Source organism: Motacilla alba, chromosome 17, assembly GCF_015832195.1.
Source record: "Motacilla alba alba isolate MOTALB_02 chromosome 17, Motacilla_alba_V1.0_pri, whole genome shotgun sequence".
Classification (NCBI taxonomy): domain Eukaryota; kingdom Metazoa; phylum Chordata; class Aves; order Passeriformes; family Motacillidae; genus Motacilla; species Motacilla alba.
The window spans coordinates 10,023,355-10,040,479 of NC_052032.1; the positions used below are offsets into that span (position 1 = coordinate 10,023,355).

At 42.2% G+C, this 17,125-nt stretch overlaps 1 protein-coding gene across 7 annotated transcripts in view; it reads right to left on the reverse strand.

The window, feature by feature from the left end:
* The window catches only part of DENND1A (DENN domain containing 1A), a 152,091-nt gene that overhangs the window by 118,936 nt on the left and 16,030 nt on the right, over positions 1 to 17,125 (reverse strand). For all 7 annotated transcript variants that reach the window (XM_038156104.1, XM_038156102.1, XM_038156105.1 and 4 more), the window contains exon 3: positions 1,689 to 1,732. In XM_038156104.1, coding sequence (XP_038012032.1) covers positions 1,689 to 1,732 — 44 coding nt within the window. The remainder of the gene's footprint in view (positions 1 to 1,688; positions 1,733 to 17,125) is intronic.

Sequence of the window (17,125 nt, forward strand, 5' to 3'; positions counted from 1 at the left end):
AAATCCGTCAGCTCCGGACATGTTCTCCTCTTTAAGAACATCGAGCTACCAGATCAGAAAATATTCCTTCCGTGCATCAACAGGAAAAACGTCTTTGAAATCTACTCAAACCTGAGAAGTTCAGCTTTATTTCTTTTGCTTTCCCTGTATGTTCACATGTGCAAAATATCTGACAAAGTAAAACCCCACCCCAAAACCACAAAAACACAGCTCTGTGTTTTCAGGGGGTCTGACATCAGCGATTGGAAATTCTGACTAGAACTGGGTGAACATCTTACGAATTTTTATGAGCCTCTGGCTCCTCTGAGTTTCATTCAGTCTTGCATATTCATAGCAATATAATACAAGTCTAACATTTCCAGCAGAAGAAAGGGGATGGTTAGGAATTTTATAAAGTCAATTGTGTGACAAGGCTCTCCTGGAACACCTCGATCCTGGACACAACTGACCATCCTGCTCTGAAGGACCATCCGTTCACTCGTGATTACCCTGAGACACAGCACTGCCCAAAAGCAGCCAGTCCTCACGGAATCCAAACTGGAGAGCTGTTTATTAACAACTTACAGACCTACAGTGGCAATAAGGATGCAGTCCTCCAAAAGGTTTAGTTCCATGCTATACTCCATGTGTACAGCAAGTCCTAACAATGAACTACAGTGAAAAGCAGTCAGGTAGTTCAATAGGTGCTTTGAAAAAAATACTATTACTACAAAACCACCCAGAAGGCCTGGTCAAGGTCCCACTGCACGCAGCGATTACAGCCAAATATGAAACCATTTGTCTTGGCTGTGGTGAGCCGTCACAGCTAACAATTTGCTACATGCTTTAGTCTAAATGCCACAAAATTTCACATTGTGTGAAAACATAATTAGAGGGAAAGGATCTGAGCTAATATTGCTGCGCTGACCCTAACCTGATATCACCCAATATCAGAGACTCATTGAGACCAAATTTATTGTTCTATTAAACAGCTCCACCATGCCACAGCTTCAGCACTTCCCAGGACTGGAGGCGCAGGAGCTCACCCACAGCAGCACCAGCCCAGTGCTGAGCCTGGCAGCAGCACGGGACAGCCAGTGCTGCCCTGACACCCCAGAACAGCCCTGCCTGAGCTCCAGCCCAGGCCACTCCCGATGGCAAAGGCAAGGACAAGGCAATTTGGGGGTGCTAATTCCCGAGTCAGCTAGAGACCCTGTGAAAAATTCCTAATTCAATCTGTGTTTAACCAAATGATAAATCCCTGTGTGTTCTACCCACACATTTGGGCTTTTATACCATCTTTTTGAAGCAGACTAGAGACTGCATGATCAGGCAAGAATTTAAAAAATGTGCTGTAGTGCCAGGTGCCCAGTTAAACACAGCTATAAACCTCAGACAATGCAGAGAGCTCTGCCAAATGAACTGCGGCTCTGGCACCTAAAGGCAAAAAGTGAAATTTATTAATCAATTTTCCTTCTCGCTCTCATGTGCGCTTGTAAAAATGAGATTGTAAACCAATCTTATGAGATCCAAATTCTTCCGTTTTCTGCTTTATGTGTAAAAATGTTTTTATCCTTCTGCTTCTAATTACAGCTTCTTTTTCTTTCTAAGAATGCATTTATCTCTTTCAGTAAAAAGAGCAGCAATAATATGTTGAACAACCCTGAAATAAATTTTGTCATGTAAAAAATTAATTACGCATTCCAAACCTGGTCACTGTAGCCCTCTGGGAATTGCCTCCGCACCTCAGGATCTGTAAATAATTGACAGATAATATTAATTGGCTTTGGATTAGTGAGCAAGCAGAGAATCACACATTAATATTTGATCAGAAGATGATAGCAACCCTGGCAGGGGATCCAAGGAGGGCAGCTGAGGCTGCTGTGCTGATAAGAGCAGGGAAGGACTTTTCAAGGCTCTCCCTTTACCCTCCTCCAGACAGAAAAAAACTGTACATAAAACACACACAAAACACATGAAACCAAAAACGTCTGTGTGTACATACATACACACACATATATATAGATATAGATATATATAAATATATAAATCACTTTTTAAGAGAAGCCCTGGTGCTAGACTGAACTTCAGGCTGATACTTGGGATACATTTTCCAGCTGCAATTTGCCACCCTGGCCTATCACCAGGAAGTGGTTATCCAATGCCCCTCATTTTGGTTAAAATCAGACAGCCAGTTTTTCCACCTTCAGGCCCTGTGTTATTTTATCTCCACAGACAGTTTTCAGTGACACCAGTTTACAGATCACTCAAAATTACTTTATACTTATGTGAGGGTATGCTCCCTAAAAACCCAAAAATATTTATCCAGAATTTGAAAGAGGCAATTAACACAGCTCTGGAACCTTTCTCATCAGGAAAACAAGGGTGAAACACTTCAGAGCAGCAAGCATTCAAGACTGATGCAACGTCCTTACTCTTTTGGCTGTCAGAATAAATAATACGGTAGTATTCCCTGAGAAGTTATCTTAAATTTAATTAGAGATGTTCATAAAACAACAGAATATCACGATTGAAATTATTTATATGACAACCTATTTAGAACAGATCTCTTCAAAGCCATCCATTTTTCAAAGGAATACATCGGAGAAGGCCACATTCCATTCTACAAAGATAATTTTTTAATTACAAACACCAAACCATATAACAATCAGGCAAGAGTTCAAAACCAAGTTCAATGCACGAACAAACGAGCAGTATCGCGGCAGCATTGCCCTTCGGTGCCAGGCGCCGCAGCCACGGCCCAGGCTGGCCACGCCGGGCTCAGGAGTGAGGGGTGGCACGGGGACCTCCCCTGCTGTCCCACAGGTGCCAGGCCGGGTTTGGTGCCGCAGCCACGGCCCAGGCTGGCCACGCCGGGCTCAGGAGTGAGGGGTGGCACGGGCACCTCCCCTGCTGTCCCACAGGTGCCAGCCCAGAGTCCCCAGAGCACCATTCCCTGAGTGAGGAGCTGGGCACGGTGGCTCTGCTGCCAGCAGGTGCAAACTCCTTCCCAAGGTGTACTCTGTCCACATGAGAAATCCAACAGCCCGGGCCTTTGTAAACTTTCCAGCTTTACATTTTCCAGACAATCAGATGCTTGCTCTTAACATTTCACCGCGATACATATACAATATATCAAACTGTGCATGCACACATCAGCAAACCCCTCTACATTACCACAGCAAACCAGAAACAGAGAGCAAGGGATCTCCTTTTAAAGCTTTGCTTTGAAAATTCTTCAGCCTGCACGCAGGTAAGTGAGCAAAGTGTCCAAACACACAAAAAGATGTGACCAGCTGTGCATGGGCCCCCTCTGCACAGTTAGCAATTAGCAGGACAGTGTGGCTTCACACTTCAGCACAGCAAGTACAGCATCAGTGGTAAAAGAAACTGTGCCACACCTATTAATATGCATATTTTTAAATAATTTTTAAATTAATTAATGGAGGGCAAGATTTCAGAATTTCACAAAAAAAAAAAAACACAAAATCAATGAAAGAAACAAATCTGTATTGCTGCAGACTTCTGTACTGGTGTCTGAACATGAAACCTGCATTCCTCCCCCCTTCTATTGATCCATTGCTCTCAAATGAAATATAAATACATATACACATACTGCCACACACAACATTTTAGCATTTACCATTATCTTAGGGAAATGAGGAACTCAATTTGATATATAATCCAAAATGTGTTTGCTCTAAACACTTTCATCCATAGATGGCAAACCACATTCTCATTCTTGAAAAATCCAACAAAATAGATTAGTCATACAAAGTAATTGTGTGTGTGTGTGTAAACATGTATTTTTCCTGTTTTCTTAGCATCTTGAAAGCCCTTCTGTGTTCCTGGAGCTCCCTGCCATGAAGGACAGCCCAGACAAACCTGCTGGAGTGTATTTAAATGAAGCCTGAGAGCCCCATCTCAGCTCCTGGTGCAGAGGCAGAGGTCTGTGCAGGGCTTGCTGAGACTCCAGAGCCCATGGCAGCTGAACTCACCCTGAGCAAACACATCCCTGCTCCTGCCTCTATGGTCCCACCTGAGGGAACTGCCCTGCGTGTCACGTGCCCGTGTGACACAGGGATACAGCCTGTCCACAGGCCACTTGGGATGGCACATCTCACAAGAGCAGCAGGATGGCTAATCCAGACACACTGCAACACTACAGGGAAGAAAGCCACCCTACGGTATGCCTGGCAGGCACAGGTCCCCATGTTTTCACAAGTCCTTTCCATTTAAGATGGGGTCAGCTCCATCACTTCACCTTTTAAATGGTCTGGGAATATTGACTAAACTTTCACTATCTTTATTTGGGAAACACTACACTGGTCTCAGGGAAAAACCCCTACATGATACAGCTTTCATCACTGCCTCCATTCTTCATGTTAACTCAGCGTGAATTTGAAAGGTGTTTTCAACTACACATGCACACACAAGAGAAGTGTATTTAAATTCTACATGGTCTGCCATGAAGTTTTAGGAAGCCAGACCGCCCTCACTACATCAAGAGGACTGACATAAATACATACAATAGTGGCCCTCAAGATACCTAACTTTATGAAATATAAATATTTCTAAACCAAACATTGCTATTATACCACTCAGTACAGCCAGGCTCTCCCCTGAAGGAATAAGCACTAGTCACCCAAAAATCACAACAGACATGATATCCAAATTATTCTGAACAAGAGAAAACAGTCAAACAGACACAGGGCAAGCCAGCACCCAGGATTCAGCTTTAATCAGCACCACGAGTATCAGTGAAAACTGTTTCAGCACTCGTGTGAAATATTTGGCAAACTCATGAACAGAACTGACTGTCAACTCTGCCTGTGAAACTAAAGTAACTTGGGGAACTTCAAACACTTTCACTCGCAGTAATTTGTTTTGCACAGTGCATGCAAACAGTTAGATGCAGCTCCATTGTAGCTGTAGACAGTAAGAAAGCCCTTTGCAACTCAAAACATAGGGAACGCTGTTATTCCAGGTACTTAACAGGCTTTCGAGTGAAATGATGCAAAGTAAACACATGTAAATACTTTTTTCAAGTTCAGGAGAGTGGAATCTATTTGCTGACATCAGAACAAGGGAAGAGCCAGGCTGAAATCCCAACCAACCTCTCGCCCAGCTACAGCAAAGCACTGAGCTGAAGCCTCGCAGTCACATGTAACTTAACAGAGCTCTGAAAGCTCAGCTGAGAGCAGGAGGAGACCTTGCAAACCAGGAACAAACACAGCGCAGGTAAGCCCCAAAAGGAAAAAGTCACAGGAATTATGGAGATGCTTCTCAAACTAAACTTGTCCAAACCCCAACATGAAAATTCAGGTTGTGCCACACATGGAACTCTTCTGCTGTTGGTAACCTAGTATCTCCTGTTTATCTTCCATTACAACTGGTTTTGCAGTTTCAGCTCACAAAGATGACAAAATCCACACAGTTTGTGCCTAAAGCAAGTGCTCACAAACGTCCCTGGAAAACAGCCATCCATGTATATAAATACATGCTGAAATACAGCACTGGAAACTGTAAGTTGCAAGTGTAAAGCAGAGAGAATACAAGCAATAACATTCCAAAATAAAGCTAAAATACACCATCCCATCTGCACACTCCCCTTCTTGTAGGGGCACAAGTGCAAAGAAATACACACACGTCACATACTTAAACTGCTGGTACCAAGAAAAAAGTTGATTTTATTCCTAATGCTTAAACTCAGGTTTAAAAAGCTTGTTAACCACGGGCACTTTGTATCACTTTCCTAAGATCCATGAGTGACTTCAGTGAAGCCAGCGTGGGATCACTTACCAACCTGACATGCACCATTGGAAGCTCTTCCCAGAGGACACAGCTCCGTACAAAGCAGCTGCTGCCACAAAATCTCGGCTGGCCAAAGACCAGGAGCTCCAGCGGCCCCTGTTACTCACCAGGGACAGCCTGTCCCAGCGAGGACCGCGTTGGAAATCCCCGTATGAAACGGGTTCTGCGGCTATTTCTGCAGCTGTTTCCCTTATAACTATCTTAAGAGGTGCTTCTAGGGAACAGACAGAATCACTGCCCAGTGGAACAACGTGGGGGTTATTTTGGAAAGGGGTGAGCAAAGCCAGCGCTCGTTCTTGGGGACAGAGAGGCAGGCTTTTCTGCACAGGCACTGCAGCACTGACAGACTCGCCAAGGGCTAACACCGAGCGCAGACTCCACCCTGGCTGAGTGCAGTTCTCACAGCTAACACATCCAGATTTCCCTCTGCAAGAGGAGATTCCACGTCACCTCTGTGCACATTACGTAGAGCACTGCATTCATTACTCAAACATATTCCAGCTGTTATTGTCGGTATTTCATTAAATATGTGAATGTGCCCAAGTTCTAAAAGCCATCCCTGCCTCTCCATACAGGATCTTGTTTAACAAAAAGCCAAGTACAGCAGAATATTGAAATTAGCTGTGACCTGTATAATCCCATTGTTCAATTTCATGGCATTTAAGACAGTACCTTCCCCTCCACACAAGTCTGGATGTTAATCCATGCTGGAACCTGATTTAATTTTCCAGATGACAGGATGGGAACACGCTACAATGGCATATTAGTGTAACTATGCTGCTCTTTTACTCACAACTTTTCTAACGTCATGAAGTGAGGAGTTTTGCTTTTAAAGCCTAATTACTTCTACAAATAGCACAGCTCAAACTGGTCTGTATTTGAATTGTATGGAAATTATAAGACCACGGAAGTTTTCAAAAAATTATCAGAAAATACTTCCCAGAGTAAACCATGCAAATCCAACACAAACAAACTTGCTTTTTCTGATAAAAACCAGCCAATTTAATCCATACTGGCTACAAATACATAATTTTAATCCCAAATTGAAAAACATAGTGAAACTTACTTCATTTTTTCTCCTAACTAATTATTTACCTCATTCACTTCTTTAAGGTCCTTATAGCTGCAATCCCTCTAAAATGAACTGAAATTCCATTCAGAGTAACTTTTAATTTCAATACCCACTACACATTCTCATCCTTATGCAGCACAACTAAAAAGCAATGCAAACTTCTTTCCAAACCTCTGCAAACTCCTTGGTGTCCTGCACTCAGCACAGCCGAACACTCCTGCTTGCCCCTACCCTGCTGCAGCTCAGCCTGCAGATACCATCTCGGAGAGTGTGAAGCAGGGGAGGAGGGAAAAAGGCAGGGAGGGGAGGAGAAAATGTGGGAAAGAAAAAACCTACAGACACACCAGAAGACAGACACCAAACCTCAGAACAAGTTCTGGCGTAAAATACATACAGAATAAAAATTTCCATTTTTATTTCATATGCAGCTTTAAGCCTTCAATCCTTTCTTTTTAAAGTGCACTTTATTCTAACAGTCTGCCCCGCAAGTGCCAAATACCTCACTGGTAACATGAAAATGCTTTTCACAACAGCTTAATCTAGAAACATAGTATAAGGTTTGTAACTCAGACACAAAATGCTCTTCAGACTTCAGTAAAGTGATGCGAAAGCAGGAAAGACTGAGAGCAAAGGCAGTATAAAATATACATCATAGGAAACAGGAAGGAAGGGAGAAAACCAGAACAGATTAAGCAAATTACTATGATTTCCATAATTATTTCTATATTATTAACACATCAAGAGCCAGAGGGGCAGTGAGGAACAAAACTTTCCTTGGGAGTGTTCAGCAACATCTTATACTTGTTTTTTAAAAAATCCTTCCAAAAAAAAGCAGGTTAAGTTACAGATTACCTTGCAGATTTTTACTTAAGGCAATACACAGCTCACCAGAATGAAGAGATGTAGAGAGGTAACAGCTCTAACAACACAAGAACTGGCACAGATTGCCAGTTATGTGGGGTACATACCAGGCTTCTGACACCCTCACACCAGGCTCCTGATCCCCTCACACCAGGCTCCTGATCCTCTCACACCAGGCTCCTGATCCCCTCACACCAGGCTCCTGATCCCCTCACACCAGGCTCCTGATCCTCTCACACCAGGCTCCTGATCCTCTCACACCAGGCTCCTGATCCTCTCACGCCAGGCTCCTGATGCCTTCACACCAGGCTCCTGATGCCCTCACACCAGGCTCCTGATCCCGCTCCTGATCCCCTCACACCAGGCTCCTGATCCTCTCACGCCAGGTTTCTGATGCCCTCACACCAGGCTCCTGATCCTCTCACACCAGGCTCCTGATCCCCTCACACCAGGCTCCTGATGCCCTCACACCAGGTTTGTGATCCCCTCACACCAGGCCTCTGATCCCCTCACACCAGGTTTCTGATCCCCTCACACCAGGCTCCTGATCCCCTCACACCAGGCTCCTGATCCCCTCACACCAGGTTTGTGATCCCCTCACACCAGGCCTCTGATCCCCTCACACCAGGTTTCTGATCCCCTCACACCAGGCTCCTGATCCCCTCACACCAGGCTCCTGATCCCCTCACACCAGGTTTGTGATCCCCTCACACCAGGCTCCTGATCCCCTCACACCAGGCCTCTGATGCCCTCACACCAGGTTTCTGATCCCCTCACACCAGGCTCCTGATCCCCTCACACCAGGTTTGTGATCCCCTCACACCAGGCTCCTGATCCCCTCACACCAGGCCTCTGATGCCCTGACACCAGGTTTGTGATCCCCTCACACCAGGCTCCTGATGCCCTCACACCAGGCTCCTGATCCCCTCACTCCAGGTTTCTGACACCCTCACACCAGGCTCCTGATCCCCTCACACCAGGCTCCTGATCCCCTCACACCAGGCTCCTGATCCCCTCACACCAGGTTTCTGACACCCTCACTCCAGGTTTCCGACACCCTCACACCAGGCTCCTGATCCCCTCACACCAGGTTTCTGATCCCCTCACACCAGGCTCCTGATCCCCTCACACCAGGTTTCTGATCCCCTCACACCAGGCTCCTGATCCCCTCACTCCAGGTTTCTGACACCCTCACACCAGGCTCCTGATCCCCTCACTCCAGGTTTCTGACACCCTCACTCCAGGTTTCTGACACCCTCACACCAGGCTCCTGATCCTCTCACACCAGGCTCCTGATGCCCTCACACCAGGCTCCTGATCCCCTCACTCCAGGTTTCTGACACCCTCACTCCAGGTTTCTGACACCCTCACACCAGGTTTCCAGCGCAGGCACAAGACCAGCAGCAGCTTTATAAGCCATTCAGAGTAAATGTTAAATATGTGACTTTCACTGTTTCTAGCAGACAAACCAACTTTCCATCTAAAGGGGTCTTGGTTCACTTTACAATCCTGTTCCATAAACAAAAACAACTCTCACTTCTTGGATAAGAAGACAGGAAAAACACTCTCTGCCTTTTACAAACAGCAGTTTCCCCATCAATTATTCGGTGTCGTGTCAAGCTGTTGAGCTGCCCAGCTCGCCACGTGCGGAGCGTTTAGTCAGACCCTCTCATAAGGCAACGTGCTCCACCTTAACTGCTATTGTTTGCTCCCTCAGACTCTTCTATGGAATGGGGCCAGGTCTAATCAAAACTTTACTAATTCTTTGAATGGAAGTTGGGAAACAGTTGTGGTGCAAGCAGTGTGTTCAAAATATGAAATACAATTGGGGAAATATCTCTCTATTAAATCCTTAAGTTCTTTTGTTTCATCCATACCAAGATACCGGTTTTACAAAACCCAGTTGTATGAGGGTACGGATTAATGTCTATTGCTATCATTCTAAACTGCTAAGAGGGAGACATTGGAAAGCATAATATGTCTTCAGTGATCAGCAAACTCAGAATTATTTCTTTACAGAGAAGAGCAGGAAGCTTTCAGTCCAGATTAATTTTTAAGCTGCTGATACTGACAGAACTGAAGCTAGAACTATAGGAAGCGGATGCACAGGACAGAGCTAAAACTAAAATAACAGAGATCAAAACCAGAAGGCAAAATAAGTACTGCTTTCCAGTCCTGTTGGTTACATGTTTCTCCCATCTTCATTTGAGGTCTTCAGATCTTTTCTGTGCACTGGTTAATGACTCTGGTGATACCTCGAGCCCACATTAAAGCACGGTTGATGAATCTTTTGAGTTTGCTTTACTGTGCACTTAAGGGGATATTTCTCTTGATAACCATCTGTTCTTCAACCAACCCAGAAATGCAGTATTCCTGCAAATCGAAGCCATACTCCAGGAGTCCTGCAAACTGCAAATTCTGAATGGATTATATTTTAAATTCTTTTTTTCCCCCTGTAATTTTAGTCAGCAAAGTATACAGCAGCTAAAACTTGCAAAAAAATATAATTAGGTAAAATCATACTCCAGTGGTCAAGAAATCCACAAAGCCTGGCGTACGAAATGAAATACGAAGTGTTTTGAAACATTTTACAGGCTGCCTGTAATAATGATACAAAAGAGTTTAAATGCAGAAGTTGAATGGGAACACCTACTTTAAGCAGGCTTTTTTGGGGGTTTAATAATTTTTAAATTTATTTGTGTTTGATCAGAGTATTTTTTCTCATAACCTTTTTGACACTCTATAAATTTAATAGAGATGTGTTTTAAGTGCTCAGGCCATGAATACTGAATTTGTTTCTCTCCTGCCTCTTTGTATTTATATTCTGAGACAGTGGAGTTGCCTGGTGACAGTCTCCCCACTTCCACAGCAGCTGGCAAGCCCTCCTTGTCCTGGGGATATGAAAGAATCAGTTAACTAATATTTCAGGCTCTGATTTAAATGTGACAGTCTGGAAGTGCCAATACCATGCAGAGAAGGATTTACAAGCTAAGATTTTTCTAAAAGTCTCAGAAGCAATAAAGAAAGAAAACTAAAAAGACCTTTATCACATCTAGCTAACATGCAGCAAAAATTAATCCTGATTAATTAATTAATCCAAATTAGTGCATCATCTAGAGTTTAACAATACCAGACACAAGCAGTAATTGTCTAAATCTGTTAACTTAGATTCTCAGAATGCAAATTCTCAGGCTAAGACCAAAGCAGCCAGAGCTTTGACAGCTTTACAAGAAACAGTCACCCCTTTAATATTTACAGGACATGTATTTCAGATGGCTTCTGAATGCCTGTCTGCTGGCCCGAGGTCACTTCTGCTGCTGAAGGGCCAAGCACATGCACCCAAACCAATTTCTCTAAGCTCACTTTGTACAGCAGCAAAAATAAAAGTTATATTTGATGAAATTAGAGCTTATAACCAACTGAATTAATACCCCACTGTATTAATTAGCATGCTAAGCACCTTCATTTTAAAAAATCCTTATTCAATTAATTTTACAGGAAATTTTTATGTAATGATACATATGTTTTAGATATGTAATTTTCTACTTCCCTGTGTCAACCAAATAACTTTTAACTTGGTTGTTACTCTGAAGAAAATCTGAATTAACATTTTAATTTCATATTGCTTTTCAGCAATAGTGTATTAAAAGGAACTTGTGTAAAACCACAATGTGGCTGTGGCAATCAATCAACCGCTTTACAAAACCTAAAGGAATTGCTAATGAAAACAAACAGTATTCTCCAACACACCGCCAGGCTTTTCACTACCAGAAAATACTCTGAGTTTTATAAACATTTTCCAAGCTGTTTTATTTCTGTCGTTTTTGGGTTTAGCTTTAGTGATAGTTTGACCATTTAAATTTGGTAATAATCTATATTTTCTATGTCTTAGAGAACATTTTACTATTGTTTGACTTTTTAAAAATTTATTTCCAAACTTCACCAACCACAATAACTTCAGATAGACATATTGTCAGAGAAATACATAGAGCACTGCAGAAATACATTCATTGCAATATGGATTGCCACATATCAGGTTTAACCTGAACTGACTGAAAAAGGACGTGGAACAGAAGAGTTGTAGCCAACCATAAGTTCTTGAAGTGTTGTACGAGGAAAGGAAAAACAACAACCCTTCTCTTGAGCAACTGGATAATTGCCTGAACTACAGAGAGAAACCTTCTTTGTTACACACGCAACAGTGAATACTGATTTCTAAGCCTCAAGCTATGTAACTTTCTAATTCAAACTCTGACCCCACGTTCGTACTCTCAATATTGATAGTCTCCAACTGTTCCCAGGCTCCCAGTGCCCGTGTGCTGCTGCAGCGGAGCGGCGCCGCTCCCAGACACTGCTCTGTCACCAAGAGCCCCAATTCCCTCGGAGGGAAACCTCCAGCACAGCCACTGCCCAGTCAGAGAAAGCAGAGCTGCACCAGCAGCTGGGGCTCGATGGCTTCTGTTAGTGCACCTCTGCTTACTTCAGGATGCTTCAGAGATCCGCAGGGCACTGAAACAAAACAAACAACTCCATGGAAGATGAAATGCTCAAACCTTGTTCTCATCCCATTGGGCCCTGCAGTGGAGATGTCACCACAAATGCTTTTGGGCACGTGCAGGAGGATACGGCTTATCTGCCATACCGTAAATCTGATTCATCCGTGTCCTTACCAACAAAGGACAGGGAAACCTCACGAGCATTTCTGAGCTGATTTCACAGTGGTGCTCTGCTTGTAGCTCTTCTAGTGCAGCCACACTCAGAGTTTCACCCTCACTGCACTGATAACCCCAGAAACCTGGGCTGGGAAACAGAACTGGCCAAGGGCTTCCATGGTCACCAACGCATTCCTGAGCTTTGAGGTGCTGCAAGTTCATATATTAAAAGATCACACATAAGAGAGAGCACTAATTATTTTATTGGGACACTTCAGAACTTGGCCTTGTACCCTTCAGTCCTCAGCCTCACCTTTTTGTTTCAGCTCGAGCCATGCAACATGCCCATCTCAACTCACCCCTCCTGTTAGTGCTGCCCATTCTTTCAAAATGGTAAAATGGTAAAAATCTCTAAGAACAAGTAAGCTGGAATCCAGTTTAAAAAAACAGCCAAAAAAACAGAGATTGGTCACAGTGAGCCTCGCGTAAGGCTGCAGCATCACCGAGGTCCCATGAAAGCCTTCAACCGAGGTATTAAATGGGAGGAAAGTTTGTAAGAACAGGAAAAGCATCCAACGTGCACCCCAGCAAAACTTTTCCATGGAGTCAGAAAGGTTGATGACAGAAGTTGAACTTCTTGAACGCCATTCAAAACTTAGTGGGGGTGAGGGGAAGGAGGTCCTAACATGGAAAAATACATCTCATGGAGCTAATGACCGTGAGATGAAAGAAAAACAAAATCACTTTGTGTTCAGCTGCTCAGAATGACTTCTCTCTTTTGGAGGAAAGTTCATTAGCTGGACAGCATCAGGCAGCACAACAGAGCCATGGATATATGGACACTTGCAGGACATTAGCAAAGCTCACTACGCTGTGTGCAGTGCTGAAAGAAAAGGAGGGTCTCTGTGACAGTAAGTTTAGCACATTTAAAGTAGTGCTGTCAGCTTGAAGAAAAATTTGGTTTAGATAAAGAAGAGTTTGCTGATATTCAGTGCAGCTAGACAGGAAATCTATCATCTCGCTAAAAGAAATTTAAAACATTTCTGCTACTGTAGAAAAGGCAAGAGTATCAAAAGGATTTTTAACCGCAAAAATGTTTTCAGACACTTGATACTTCCAAGATGTACCAGAGCATACATCCAGCTATCAAAATGCTCCTGAGAGAGCAGAGTAGTCCAGTTCTGAGCAGGAACATTTCACAATCACGTCACAGCCCTGGAAATCAGGTGTATATAAACCCAGATATTTCACTAATTTCCTTTCTGTTTCCCTTGCCCAGCTTTATGAAACCACCAACTCCCAGCTAAACTTTCAGCCCTTTTCTAAGCTCTGCAGATTTGTTTCAATCTGGTCACCCTCAGCAGCAGATTTGCTGAAAACAATCTTTTTCCTTCACTACCGATTCCAAAGGTAATCTAAAACTGTAACTTGAACCCACTTGTACAAACTCTCTCCACAGGCTGATGGCCCAGGCTGTGCTGAAGTGCAGCTGGCCATCGACTCTGGGACTGCGACGCTGGGGGAAACACTTCTCACAAACCTGACAAGCCAGACGGAAGCTCAAGAGCTGGGCGGCTCTTATCACACACCAGCACACCTTGAGCAGCACCTATTCTGTTCTCATTATCTCTTTCCACGTCTAATTGGGATTCTAAGCTCTCTGCTCCCCAGCTGCTTTTCCCAGGTTTGAATTCACACTGCTGTTGTACTCTCATAAGAAGAATTTCAAGCACCAACAGGTCATTTCTAAAAACTCCCCTTTTTACTAAACTCTTATTAGCACTATGCCCAAACACCCTTTTTGGGAACAGAAATTAATGATATTTATCACAATTTACTCATTGAAAAATAAACATAAATCACTAATCCTAGTACCACAACATCAATGCTCCATGCCAGAATTGTTCCACAGAGGCCCCACAGCCTTTTCTTAAGTGACCAAACTAATGATGAAGTTCTCCCCATCTTTTTATACAAGTATATATATTTAATTTTTAAACATGAAAGATTAAATTAGAAGTTACCCACACAAACACAACTCCTTTTAAAAAGGCTCAAAACACTGTATTTACATCTGCAAGTACTCACGTTGTTACTACAACCTTTATAACCGAGCTTAGGTTTGCTTCAAACAAAACAGGGTTCTCAGTGATAGAGGCCCAAGAAAAAGCCCTGCATACAGTTAGTCTACAAAGAATTAACTGGATTAATTAGCAAGGGATTTGAGAAGCAGCTTGGAGCTAGAAAACCAAAACACTAAATTGTTTAAATACTTTGGCAATGGATCAAGGTTTCTAGGCAGCCCTATGTTCCATTCTCTCCTTTTTTTTTTTGCTCGGTGTTTTAACACATTTAACCTGACGAGGTACTTTTTCATGAGATATGAATGACACTGTCAAAATACTAAAAAAGAAGATGTGAATTAAAAAATGCCACAAGCTGTTAGCAATTCTGCCAACATGTATGAGCCCAGGCAACATTAATTAAAAATCAATAGCTTAGGACATAAATAGCTCTTATCTCTGTTATAGTATATCTCTAACATAACTCTTTATTAAAGAAAAAAAAGGGGGAAAAAAGCCAGTGTCTATGCTATTATACTGACTGAATTGACCACAACAAAGCAAAAGGAATAAGGCAAAAACCCTGAGCAAAGAAACCCTTATGAGAAAGGGAGGACAGGCATATGAATGATTGGAATGCCTCAGCCTTGCACTATCATTAACACATAACGGGCTGGAAACAGCCACATTGCAAATACTTGGAGAACAAGTTACCAGGAAGAACATTCCATGCTTTCAGTGCTAATCTGATTCCATACAAAATACTTCTTGCCAAGGAAATAAAAATAACGTGCACATCTTTCTGTCAGCTAGAAGTTTGTAATCCGTATCTTCCTGAGTTTATTAATCGGTGTTTTTATTTTGCATCTCAGCTAAAGATTGTCGATTCTCCAATAATTGTAAAATAAAGATGAGAAAAAGCAGGAAATTGCACTCAACCTTTATTTCCTTCAGCAACACCATCTTCAAACTAAAGTTACATTAGCAGGCATCAAAGCTAAAAGACTTAAGATTAACTAGGAACTTAAACCACAGCTTTCAACAGCTGTTTTCACACTTGCAGAGAGCCAAACCTTTGAAAGACTCAAATCCATTTTCTAACACAATATCACATAAAGTCCACCAAGCTGGATGTGCAGTTTGGGTCCGTCATAACTCCCAGACAATCATGACAATTTAGATTTCTGAAAAGTTTCTACAGAAAATTAACATGAAATGGAAGATGTAAACTCATATTGCAATGGAAAGGCTAAGCTTGGTTCTTTCTGTCTAACAACTCCTGCTTTATTCAACGATTATTAATGACAGGCATACCAAATGCTTCCATCAAGACACAGTAGTCTGCAATCAGTGATGAATTCAAACCAATGGAAACATTTCACTGTGCCCACTGGAGCTTGAGTCCTACCTTGCACCTCTACTTCAGCACACTCCTACTTCTTCCCATCCCCTTGTCATGATCCCAGCTCCCAGAAATTTACTGACTGAAGTGCAGCACAACAAAATCAAAGGTTCTATTCATAAAGCACAGACACCAAGTGTCAGGACGGGGAAGCAGAAGCCCCAGTTTTCGCAAAATCTTTTGCTCTAAGTTCTCATTGAGCTAGTCAGAAATGCTGTATTTCATTCTGAACTGCCCAAATTCCATCCCAGCTACTGCCAATTCCAGGTAACCCTGTTTAAGGTGCGCTGAATACAAGGGTTTGTTGCTGCATTTGATATAACACAATTCTTCATCTATAAAGTTAATTATGCAATCTTAATTTTTAGTAAGAAAAGTACATTAGAACACAGAACTGCCTTTATTAGAGTTCCTCTAAACAGAATAAATTGAAATTCCACCAAGTTCCCTCAATAATGCTTTTTGTCATTGTAAAAATACAAACTAGCACTTTATTAACATTTCAACCATTGTCTCCATGGAAGGTTCAAGAAAACAAAACAATTCTGAGACTCTGTTAAATCATCTGTCTCCATTTTACTTGATCATTATAAATAAAACTGAATAGAAGATGCACAAGTAATTTGTAAACTCTTTCAAAGGATCTGATTTACATTTTTCTTCTACAAAGACGAAGATCTCCCCATAACATTCTCCATTTGTGTTAAATATTAAATTAAGACACTCACACTATATATATGGCAAAAATGGAATATAATTTTGATATGTTTTGGAATTACTTTCAGCAGTCTAACGCTGTTTATAATACTGGTGCAAATACTGCCACCAGTAAAGAAACAAACATGAAAAAGGTGTCCTTTAAGCTTCCCTTTAAGGCATCTACCATAATCGTATAATTTGCTCTGGACATCATTAAAATGTAAAGTTAATGAGGATTCAGCTGAAAACAGAAGAAATGTAACCTATTTTCAGGCAAAACTTCTAACACTGCAATCAGAGGGAAAACCTCTTTGATGTCTCTTTGTCTCTTCTCATTAATTTTCTTTTGGTTTAAAAAAACACAAAGGCTGTTTAAACTAAAAAATGCATAGAAGTTTAAACATGGTAATTATAGTCGAGCTGCAATGAGGTCATTAGGTTTTTAAAACTTTGAGATAAACAAAATTGAGATGTATGACTATTTTAAAAACATGTCAATACTTAATTTTAATTGTCCATGTGATTGATACCCACTGTATTCTAAGGATTTAGTCTAGATACAGAATTGTTTCAAGATGATTTA